Below are 12,232 nucleotides of genomic sequence, written 5' to 3' on the forward strand. Positions count from 1 at the left end.
GTGCGGGGGCCTGTAGCAGCTGTCTGACGTGGGAGGTATCTTGCTCTCTCCATTATATTGATGATATCCTGTTAACCTCAGAGTCCCTTTCTAGTTTAAAAGTAGCAGCCCTGTGCTAATGACTCACCTGATTGCACGGAGATGGCTGGTGAATAAGCCACTGTTTGGGGTCTAGAAGAGCTATGTGTGAACTATAGGACCCCCATGGACATCAGTAGTGACCAAGGGATCCACTTTGTCGGAAATGAAGTTCAGGAATGGGCCGACAAGAATGACACACACCGGCATCTCCCCCCGCCTCACAACCCCACTGCTGCTGGGCGGTGAATGAGCTGCTTCAACAACAACTGAGACGGGAAACACGTTCCTTCAACGTGTGGACACATCCCAGGAGCGATCGTCCCAGGGCTAACGCCATGTTAACCCAGAGGTCGCTAGTCCACGCCATTCAGGTTCAACTGTTGACCACTGAAGGACCGTTGCCAACTGCTGGCCAGGACGATAACTCACTTTTGCCCTCGCCGCAGGCTCTACCCCGAGGGGAACACATTATAACATGGCCCTGGGGCTGGCAGGTGAGTCTCTGTGGTTTGGGTTTGTTGCCTCGTGGGGAAGAGGATTAGAAAGGGACTTAAGAGGTTTCACCTGTCTCCTACCCAGCCCCACCTAAGAGGACTAAGGTAATTAAGCCGGGCCCCCTACTGGAGAAGGGCACCATGACACTAACCCTGCAGTCTGTTCTATGGCCTCTCCAGTATTCGGCCCTGGCTGTGGGGACTGAGGGTAGACAGGCCGTGGGGTCCTGCAGGCCAGGACAGAAACCACGGGCAGGGGTGGTGGTATCTCAGAATGCTGTTACTGCTTGTATTTTGCTCAATGGTCATCATCTTCCCTGTATTGTACCTGTTAAACACTTTACATTTCACCCCTAGTCTGAGCAGAGGGAATCTGTTCACAGACTGGGCAACAACAGTGGCCTCACTGTGAAATGAGTTTGATGGCTGGGTCTACAGGGAGATGCCATCATGGTCCTCCTCTGGCCCCTCCATGACCCGATAAGCACCTGACTCCATAAGTTTGCCCACCTCTTGGCCTCCTGATACTCTTTAGCTGCTGATGTCTGTATTGCATTTGTGGTAGCTGGTTGCAGTTCACCTCTGTATACCTGACCCCCCATACCCCTCACTCCTCAAAGTCTGAGGGGACAATGCGGAAGGTGGGGGGGCAAGATTGTAAGGGTCATGCGGGGTGTATAGGGGTGGAGTATATGGAGGCTGCTCAAGATGGCTGTTCTCTTGCTCTCTGCCCATCCCCTGCTCATCCAGTGCCTGCTTCACCTACACCCTACTCACATGACTGACCTTCCTACATACTTGCCCCGGCCCCAGCTAATGATTGTTCTAGCTTTAAATCAGGACATCTCCATCATAATAAGTTAACAAAGGGGCCGTGAGGGGTGTGCCCCTTTGCTGGTTTTCCTGGTAACTGATGAACCAACCTGACATCAATTCCCCACATGAACATGCTTTCCCCTTTGCCCCTTAGGCCAGAATGGCTCCACCTGCTAGTTTATTAAAGGGAAACATCTGCCCTCCTGATGGCTGTTAACCTGAGGGGCTGGGAGGAAAGTGCCCCCACTCCTGGTTTCCCTTGGTAGCTGATGAGCCAACGTGATGTCAAATCCCCTATAAATGGTAGCCTCCACCTCCCCGCCCCACCCCCGCATCGAAGACTGCTGTCATGTCCTGCCTGCCTTTCGCCCCACATGGTGCCACTCCAGGACCTTGCTTCAAACATGTAAGATTCCCTATCCATTACTCCATTGATGTCTCTGTCACTGACTCCAGGCTCTTTCCTCGGTCTCGAGGATGGGCAAGTACAGGGCCTGCAGGCCTGAGGGGTGCAGCCCAGCCAGTGTCTTCCAATCGTCCTATTCCACTTCATCATATGAGTTTCCAAGCAGAACTACCTTGTGCACTATGTCTTCAAGAAGGTCTGGTAAAATTGCTCCTTTAGTTTTTACCTGCAAACCCCTCGGAACCCTCTTCCCTCAAAGTCTGAGGGGCTGAACCACACTCACTTTTTCTCTCCCAGTAATTGCCTCTCTTTATTTCCTATGCAATTGTTACTGAATCAGCAATATTGAAATTGTGTGCCTGCCTTCATCATCCCTTTGGGTCAGGTTTTTTCCCAATTTTCCTCATTCCCAGGGGGTCTTTAGTCACTTATGAAGAGATTCCCACCGGATTCCTCCATAAACCAAGCATATTTGGATTTTACTGATTATTATCAATAAAAACAGCTTAGGTTCATCCTGAGACAATCTCTACCTTAGCTGTATGTGTGCTTAAAAAAAAAAATCAATGTAGAGTTTCTTTCCCATCAAAAATTAAGAAGTCTTTCAATTAGTAAGTAACTGCAGTACACATTCTCAGTTCCCTTTGCCAGAACTACATACCAATTTGCAGTGAGATTTCATTCCCAACACCTGGCACCTATTTGCCTTATTGGGTTATAGGAGCCTGTTTTGCCTGCCGGCATGAATGTGCCTGGGAATTTATGTCCTCCTGGGAACAGGAAGCCAATAATTCATCACCATAGAGATATAAATACTCCAGCTCCCTTGCTCCTACTGGGGACATCTCTGAGGCAAAACCTACACTGTCTCCCAAACTCCTAAGAATTGATCTGGACCTTACTCGATATCCCTTCTAGATCTTCTCTTCTCCTGGGAATGTGTCCTAACAGATCATTTTCACAGGAATCCTCATTTCAGGATCTGGTTCTTGAGAATTTGATCTAAGACAGTTGTTTCTGCAAGGGAACCTAGGATGCAGACTCTCAGGGTAGACTTCTGGAGTTAAATCACTCATAGGCCAGATGGCACAAGGACCCTCTTGATGTTAGTAAGGACAGTGGTAATAATCCTGGCCTACTGTAGCAGTATGATTACTAAGACCCTCTCCTGTGGAACACTAGGATGGGAAATAGGATACTGGTGAAAGGACATGCACTGGCTTTGTTAATACTTCTAGTGTTGAGAGCTATGGGGAAATAGCAATTATAACAACTTCGAAGCTGGCTCTTTGATGGTCAGTACCACTGAGGGACTCAAGCAGGAGAATTACATCAGAGCATGATATGAAAGTCAGAAAATCTCCCTGGCAGCATTTAAGGATACCACAATCTCCAATAGCCAGAAGGAAGACCTGTTCTGAAGATCAGACTCAGGATTTGATGGTCAGACTAGCAGAAACACAAAGAAGACTGGATTTAAAGGCACAAAAATTATCTTATACTAAAGACAAGTTTTGGGTAAACCTGAAACTTATCCTGCAGGAGTTGCCATACCTGGTGCTGGCAGATAACAGCCTGTTTGTCTGAAGACCACATAGAAAGCACAGTTGATACAGATGCCTTGCAAGAAAAAGCTTACTTGGTCAGTTTCTGTTATAGTTTCCTCTAATATCTGACAAATAATAAACCTAATGCTAGACAAATAACTAGGTCAGGTCTTAGTATGTCCTAACTGGTATAGTACTGGTCCCACTAAGGGAGGGAAGGGATTTTTCACCAATAAAGTGTCAGGAATAAGGAGAGTGTGTCTGGAATACGGGATCAGGGTTTGGGGGCAGAATGTAAGACTGGATAAGGGAGACTTTGTCAATATGGGGATACAATGCTGTGACTCAGGACTTAACGTTATATAAGCCTAAATGGGATGCCTGAAATGGTCCACTCGTGGAAAATTAGTAACTCAAAAGCAATACTGCATGCCAGGTGGAATGGCAGAGAGTAATGCCATTTTAAATGATTTATAGGATGCTAGGATGATGGCCTCTATCATATTCCCATTCAACTCACCATTTTGTGGCCCCAGCAAAAATGGATTGTAACAGAAGATGAAGGATTACCATACACTTAATCCAATGGTAGTCTTAATTGTGTGTGTTGTGCCAGATGACATATTTTTAATAGAACAACTTTATTTTCAGCATGTATAGAAGTCCTAGTTCCCAGAAGAGAGGAATGCTTCCAGGAACGGGCTTAGTAAGGCTTCCAATAAGCCTAAAACTATGAATACTGACTTGTCATGTTGGTATCCTCTTGCTGGTAGACCGAGAGTGAAAGGAAGAAATCGCGGGCTTCCCTGGTGGTGCAGTGGTTGGGAGTCCGCCTGCCGATGCAGGGGACACGGGTTCGTGCCCCGGTCCGGGAAGATCCCACATGCCGCGGAGAGGCTGGGCCCGTGACCCATGGCCGCTGGGCCTGCGCGTCCAGAGCCTGTGCTCCGCAACGGGAGAGGCCACAACAGTGAGAGGCCTGCGTACCACAAAAAAAAAAAAAAAAAAAGAAAAGAAAAGTTGCCATACTGGCCAGGAGTATTTAACCCTGATCATTATGAGATGGTTGGTTGCTACCACATAATAGGGACAGGGACAAGTATGTCCAGAGCTCAGGGAATCCCACGTCCATTTTAACTATGAAAAGGTAATTACAGCACCTACATCAAAGTTATGACATCAAACCTTCAGAGATGAAGTACTGGGTTACCCCACTCTGCAGGCAACCCAAAGCAGCAAAAGTGTTGGCCAAGAGAGGAGACCTGTAATGGGTAGATGAAGAAAGATCATGAATATCAGTTAAGTCCCTGGGGCTGATTACAGCAGCAGGGGTATAAATGTTTCATTAATCTTTTCTTCCTGAAGAATCAGTGCTATGAACTTAATGTGAAGAGAGAATGGAACTGAAGAGTGTGAAGGATAACAGAAGCTGTTGGTGCCCTGCCCTTATCTCCTGGGGTCCTTTATATTTTGGAGCACACCAATTCCCCTTGTGCCTTCACTGGCAACAGCCAGCACACCCATCACTTGGTTTGAGGGCTGTCCTTGGGCTGCTGGAACCTACTTGATCTGTGCTCACTGAAAGGTAAAATTGTCTGGGGAGTGAGGACCTCTCAGAGGCAGCCCTTAGCCAGGGATTAATGGGTGCTGGCATATACATACTCCAACTCCTTTAGCTTTGGTTAGGAAAACTCTGAGGTATGGTCAAGGCTGTGCCCACTGCTCCCTCGCAGAATGAACCCAAAATTGCCTTCCTCCAGATTTAGCTTGTTACCGCACACTTATTTGCTCTCCTTTCTTTTTCTGCCCACTTCTCTCCTTCCCTGCTGTTTTCATTGTTTTTCTGAAAATACTGCCTATTAAATCACTTTTACAGGAATCTTAATGTCAAGGTCTGCTTCTAGGAGAGGCAACAAATTTATTTTGGTAATAATATTAGTGTTATTTTGATGTTAATATGGGTATATTATAATAAAGCAAGAAAAGTAATTATATTAACTAAGACGTTCAACATAAGGGGAAAATGCAAGAGTATAAAATTAACGAACTTTAAAAGAAATCACTCTAACATTCAATTTGAATTGGAAATATTAGAATTTATGATTTTTCTCTTAAAAACTGTTTCCAAATTCTTCCACTGAAAAGGCCTAGATGCAATGAACACCCCAGTGCCCAGTGTGTGGTCTCCAAATGTTATTTCTTTCTGAAAGGAACCAGCACTCCTTAAAGTCCAGGTCTGGGAAGAGAAAATATTTGGGGACCCTAGAATATAATTTGTGCTAGAAAATAAGGAAGCTAACCAAGATCATTAGGGTCATGCCATAATGACATAGAAGCCAGCTTGAAGGGACTCTTGTTGGCCAAAGAGGAGACAATCTGAGAATCAAAATAGAGTAAGGACTGTGACGGATTGAAACACATCAAATTCCATGAGGTCATAATTTTACTTGGTCATCTTTGCTAAGGCACTAAATTATTATTCTGGAATTTTATAAAGTATTTATCCTGACTTTCCTATTAAATCTGTATTTAAGGGTAACCAAATATTTGATTAGGTATAATTCCTGTTTTGTAGAAAATTCCAGCTCATAAATGAAGGCATGATAGAATTACAAAATCACCATTTTGCAACTTCTAATGAAATAACAGTTCTAGGTAACATTAACAACAGCTAAAATCACAGGTGAAAGGTTAAATACTTTATTAGTGGATAAGTCAGAGAATATCTGAACCCCCTGATCAGTCTTATGAAAAGTGAGACAACCTGCTATGGTGAAAACATCCAGCACCCCTACGAAGTATTCTTGTCCTGAATCTAACCAAGTCTCTCTATATACTTAGTAGTTCCCAGGATTAAGGGCATAAAGAAATATATCAAATGACACAGGAAGCAATTAGCCAAATCAATTATGAGTCATTCTGCAAATGACTCTTGTATTATTGTTGTTTTAAATAACAGCAAGTAGAAAATAGGGGGAGGAATTGTTATGAAATTAAAGAGAGCCGAGAGCCATAACAATTTTTTTTTTTTTTTTTTTTTTTTTTTTTTTTTATTTTTTTTTTTTTTTATTTTTATTTTTTGCTTTATCACAAATTTAATCAGTTATATGTATACATATGTTCCCATATCCCCTCCCTTTTGCGTCTCCCTCCCACCCTCCCTATCCCACCCCTCCAGGCGGTCACAAAGCACCGAGCTGATCTCCCTGTGCTATGAGGCTGCTTCCCACTAGCTATCTACCTTACGTTTGGTAGTGTATATATGTCCATGCCGCTCTTTCACTTTGTCACAGCTTACCCTTCCCCCTCCCCATATCCTCAAGTCCATTCTCTAGTAGGTCTGTGTCTTTATTCCTGTCTTACCCCTATGTTCTTCATGACCTTTTTTTTTTCTTAAATTCCATATATATGTGTCAGCATACAGTATTTGTCTTTCTCTTTCTGACTTACTTCACTCTGTATGACAGACTCTAGGTCCATCCACCTCATTACAAATAGTTCAATTTCATTTCCTTTTATGGCTGAGTAATATTCCATTGTATGTATGTGCCACATCTTCTTTACCCATTCATCCGATGATGGACACTTAGGTTGTTTCCATCTCCGGGCTATTGTAAATAGGGCTGCTATGAACATTTTGGTACATGTCTCTTTTTGAATTATGGTTTTCTCAGGGTATATGCCCAGTAGTGGGATTGCAGGGTCATATGGTAGTTCTATTTGTAGTTTTTTAAGGAACCTCCATACCGTTCTCCATAGTGGCTGTACCAATTCACATTCCCACCAGCAGTGCAAGAGTGTTCCCTTTTTTCCACACCCTCTCCAGCATTTATTGTTTCTAGATTTTTTGATGATGGCCATTCTGACTGGCGTGAGATGATATCTCATTGTAGTTTTGATTTGCATTTCTCTAATTAGTAAAGATGTTGAGCATCCTTTCATGTGTTTGTTGGCAGTCTGTATATCTTCTGTGGAGAAATGTCTATTTAGGTCTTCTGCCCATTTTTGGATTGGGTTGTTTGTTTTTTTGTTATTGAGCTGCATGAGCTGCTTATAAATTTTGGAGATTAATCCTTTGTCAGTTGCTTCATTTGCAAATATTTTCTCCCACTCTGAGGGTTGTCTTTTGGTCTTGTTTATGGTTTCCTTTGCTGTGCAAAAGCTTTTAAGTTTCATTAGGTCCCATGTGTTTATTTTTGTCTTTATTTCCATTTCTCTAGGAGGTGGGTCAAAAAGGATCTTGCTGTGATTTATGTCATAGAGTGTTCTGCCTATGTTTTCCTCTAAGAGTTTGATAGTGTCTGGCCTTACATTTAGGTCTTTAATCCATTTTGAGCTTATTTTTGTGTATGGTGTTAGGGAGTGATCGAATCTCATACTTTTACATGTCCCTGTCCAGTTTTCCCAACACCACTTATTGAAGAGACTGTCCTTTCTCCACTGTACATTCCTGCCTCCTTTATCAAAGATAAGGTGACCATATGTCCGTGGGTTTATCTCTGGGCTTTCTATCCTGTTCCATTGATCTATCTTTCTGTTTCTGTGCCAGTACCATACTGTCTTGATTACTGCAGCTTTGTAGTATAGTCTGAAGTCAGGGAGCCTGATTCCTCCAGCCCCATTTTTCGTTCTCAAGATTGCTTTGGCTATTCGGGGTCTTTTGTGTTTCCATACAAATTGTGAAATTTTTTGTTCTAGTTCTGTGAAAAATGCCAGTGGTATTTTGATAGGGATTACATTGAATCTGTAGATTGCTTTGGGTAGTAGAGTCATTTTCACAATGTTGATTCTTCCAATCCAAGAACATGGTACATCTCTCCATCTATTTGTATCATCTTTAATTTCTTTCATCAGTGTCTTATAATTTTCTGCATACAGGTCTTTTGTCTCCTTAGGTAGGTTTATTCCTAGATATTTTATTCTTTTTGTTGCAATGGTAAATGGGAGTGTTTCCTTGATTTCACTTTCAGATTTTTCATCATTAGTATATAGGAATGCCAGAGATTTCTGTGCATTAATTTTGTATCCTGCAACTTTACCAAATTCATTGATTAGCTCTAGTAGTTTTCTGGTAGCATCTTTAGGATTCTCTATGTATAGTATCATGTCATCTGCAAACAGTGACAGCTTTACTTCTTCTTTTCCAATTTGGATTCCTTTTATTTGCTTTTCTTCTCTGATTGCTGTGGCTAAAACTTCCAAAACTATGTTGAATAAGAGTGGTGAGAGTGGGCAACCTTGTCTTGTTCCTGATCTTAGTGGAAATGGTTTCAGTTTTTCACCATTGAGGACGATGCTGGCTGTGGGTTTGTCATATATGGCCTTTATTATGTTGAGGAAAGTTCCCTCTATGCCTACTTTCTGCAGGGTTTTTATCATGAATGGGTGTTGAATTTTGTCGAAAGCTTTCTCTGCATCTATTGAGATGATCATATGGTTTTTCTCCTTCAATTTGTTAATATGGTGTATCACGTTGATTGATTTGCGTATATTGAAGAATCCTTGCATTCCTGGGATAAACCCCACTTGATCATGGTGTATGATCCTTTTAATGTGCTGTTGGATTCTGTTTGCTAGTATTTTGTTGAGGATTTTTGCATCTATGTTCATCAGTGATATTGGCCTGTAGTTTTCTTTCTTTGTGACATCCTTGTCTGGTTTTGGTATCAAGGTGATGGTGGCCTCGTAGAATGAGTTTGGGAGTGTTCCTCCCTCTGCTATATTTTGGAAGAGTTTGAGAAGGATAGGCGTTAGCTCTTCTCTAAATGCTTGATAGAATTCGCCTGTGAAGCCATCTGGTCCTGGGCTTTTGTTTGTTGGAAGATTTTTTATCACAGTTTCAATTTCAGTGCTTGTGATTGGTCTGTTCATATGTTCTATTTCTTCCTGATTCAGTCTTGGCAGGTTGTGCATTTCTAAGAATTTGTCCATTTCTTCCAGGTTGTCCATTTTATTGGCATAGAGTTGCTTATAGTAATCTCTCACGATCTTTTGTATTTCTGCAGTGTCAGTTGTTACTTCTCCTTTTTCATTTCTAATTCTATTGATTTGAGTCTTCTCCCTTTTTTTCTTGATGAGTCTGGCTAATGGTTTATCAATTTTGTTTATCTTCTCAAAGAACCAGCTTTTAGTTTTATTGATCTTTGCTATTGTTTCCTTCATTTCTTTTTCATTTATTTCTGATCTGATTTTTATGATTTCTTTCCTTCTGCTAACTTTGGGATGTTTTTGTTCTTCTTTCTCTAATTGCTTTAGGTGCAAGGTTAGGTTGTTTAGTCGAGATATTTCCTGTTTCTTAAGGTGGGATTGTATTGCTATAAACTTCCCTCTTAGAACTGCTTTTGCTGCATCCCATAGGTTTTGGGTCGTCGTGTCTCCATTGTCATTTGTTTCTAGGTATTTTTTTATTTCCTCTTTGATTTCTTCAGTGATCACTTCGTTATTAAGTAATGTATTGTTTAGCCTCCATGTGTTTGTATTTTTTATAGCTCTTTTCCTGTAATTGATATCTAGTCTCATAGCATTGTGGTCGGAAAAGATACTTGATACAATTTCAATTTTCTTAAATTTACCAAGGCTTGATTTGTGACCCAAGATATGATCTATCCTGGAGAATGTTCCATGAGCACTTGAGAAAAATGTGTATTCTGTTGTTTTTGGATGGAATGTCCTATAAATATCAATTAAGTCCATCTTGTTTAATGTATCATTTAAAGCTTGTGTTTCCTTATTTATTTTCATTTTGGATGATCTGTCCATTGGTGAAAGTGGGGTGTTAAAGTCCCCTACTATGATTGTGTTACTGTCGATTTCTCCTTTTATGGCTGTTAGTGTTTGCCTTATGTATTGAGGTGCTCCTATGTTGGGTGCATAAATATTTACAATTGTTATATCTTCTTCTTGGATCGATCCCTTGATCATTATGTAGTGTCCTTCTTTGTCTCTTCTAGTAGTCTTTATTTTAAAGTCTATTTTGTCTGATATGAGAATTGCTACTCCAGCTTTCTTTTGGTTTCCATTTGCATGGAATATCTTTTTCCATCCCCTTACTTTCAGTCTGTATGTGTCTCTAGGTCTGAAGTGGGTCTCTTGTAGACAGCATATATATGGGTCTTGTTTTTGTATCCATTCAGCCAATCTGTGTCTTTTGGTGGGAGCGTTTAGTCCATTTACATTTAAGGTAATTATCGATATGTATGTTCCTATTCCCATTTTCTTAATTGTTTTGGGTTCGTTATTGTAGGTCTTTTCCTTCTGTTGTGTTTCTTGCCTAGAGAAGTTCCTTTAGCATTTGTTGTAAAGCTGGTTTGGTGGTGCTGAACTCTCTCAGCTTTTGCTTGTCTGTAAAGGTTTTAATTTCTCCATCAAATCTGAATGAGATCCTTGCTGGGTAGAGTAATCTTGGTTGCAGGTTTCTCTCCTTCATCACTTTAATTATGTCCTGCCACTCCCTTCTGGCTTGTAGAGTTTCTGCTGAGAGATCAGCTGTTATCCTGATGGGGATTCCCTTGTGTGTTATTTGTTGTTTTTCCCTTGCTGCTTTTAATATGATTTCTTTGTGTTTAATTTTTGACAGTTTGATTAATATGTGTCTTGGCGTATTTCTCCTTGGATTTATTCTGTATGGGACTCTCTGTGCTTCTTGGACTTGATTAACTATTTCCTTTCCCATATTAGGGAAGTTTTCAACTATAATCTCTTCAAATATTTTCTCAGTCCCTTTCTTTTTCTCTTCTTCTTCTGGAACCCCTATAATTCGAATGTTGGTGCGTTTAATGTTGTCCCAGAGGTCTCTGAGACTGTCCTCTGTTCTTTTCATTCTTTTCTCTTTATTTTGCTCTGCATTAGTTATTTCCACTATTTTATCTTCCACCTCACTTATCCGTTCTTCTGCCTCAGTTATTCTGCTATTGATCCCATCTAGAGTATTTTTCATTTCATTTATTGTGTTTTTAATCGATGCTTGATTCATCTTTAGTTCTACTAGGTCCTTGTTAACTGTTTCTTGCATTTTGTCTATTCTATTTCCAAGATTTTGGATCATCTTTACTATCATTATTCTGAATTCTTTTTCAGATAGACTGCCTATTACCTCTTCATTTGTTAGGTCTGGTGGGTTTTTATCTTGCTCCTTCTCCTGCTGTGTGTTTTTCTGTCTTCTCATTTTGCTTATGTTACTGTGTTTGGGGTCTCCTTTTTGCCGGCTGCAGGTTCGTAGTTCCTGTTGTTTTTGGTGTCTGTCCCCAGTGGCTAAGGTTGGTTTAGTGGGTTGTGTAGGTTTCCTGGTCGAGGGGACTAGTGCCTGTGTTCTGGTGGATGAGGCTGGATCTTGTCTTTCTGGTGGGCAGGTCCACGTCTGGTGGTGTGTTTTGGGGTGTCTGCAGACTTTTTATGATTTTAGGCCACCTCTCTGCTAATGGGTGGCGTTGTGTTCCTGTCTTGCTAGTTGTTTGGCATAGGGTGTCCAGCACTGTAGCTTGCTGGTCGTTGAGTGAAGCTGGGTGCTGGTGTTGAGATGGAGATCTCTGGAAGATTTTCGCCGTTTGATATTATGTGGAGCTGGGAGGTCTCTTGTGGACCAGTGTCCTGAAGTTGGCTCTCCCACCTCAGAGGCACAGTACTGACTCCTGGCTCCTCAATTTGGGATGATTTGTTGTCTATTCATGTATTCCACAGATGCAGGGTACATCAAGTTGATTGTGGAGCTTTAATCCGCTGCTTCTGAGGCTGCTGGGAGAGGTTTCCCTTTCTCTTCTTTGTTCTCACAGCTCCCGGGTCTCAGCTTTGGATTTGGCCCCGCCTCTGCGTGTAGGTCGCCGGAGGGCGTCTGTTCTTCGCTCAGACAGGAAAGGGTTAAAGGAGCAGCCTCTTCGGGAACTCTGGCTCAC

General features: G+C 41.8%; 1 protein-coding gene across 1 annotated transcript in view; it reads left to right on the forward strand.

Moving 5' to 3' along the window:
* Positions 1-416: 416 nt before the first annotated feature.
* Positions 417-12,232, forward strand: part of SLC17A1 (solute carrier family 17 member 1) — a gene marked incomplete at both ends in the record, with an annotated part of 61,392 nt that continues 49,576 nt past the window's right edge. Inside the window, 2 exons of the mRNA XM_079712686.1 lie at positions 417-575; positions 1,699-1,993. Coding sequence (XP_079568812.1) covers positions 417-575; positions 1,699-1,993 — 454 coding nt within the window. The remainder of the gene's footprint in view (positions 576-1,698; positions 1,994-12,232) is intronic.

This window comes from Hyperoodon ampullatus (genome assembly GCF_949752795.1).
Source record: "Hyperoodon ampullatus genome assembly, chromosome: 10".
NCBI lineage: Eukaryota > Metazoa > Chordata > Mammalia > Artiodactyla > Ziphiidae > Hyperoodon > Hyperoodon ampullatus.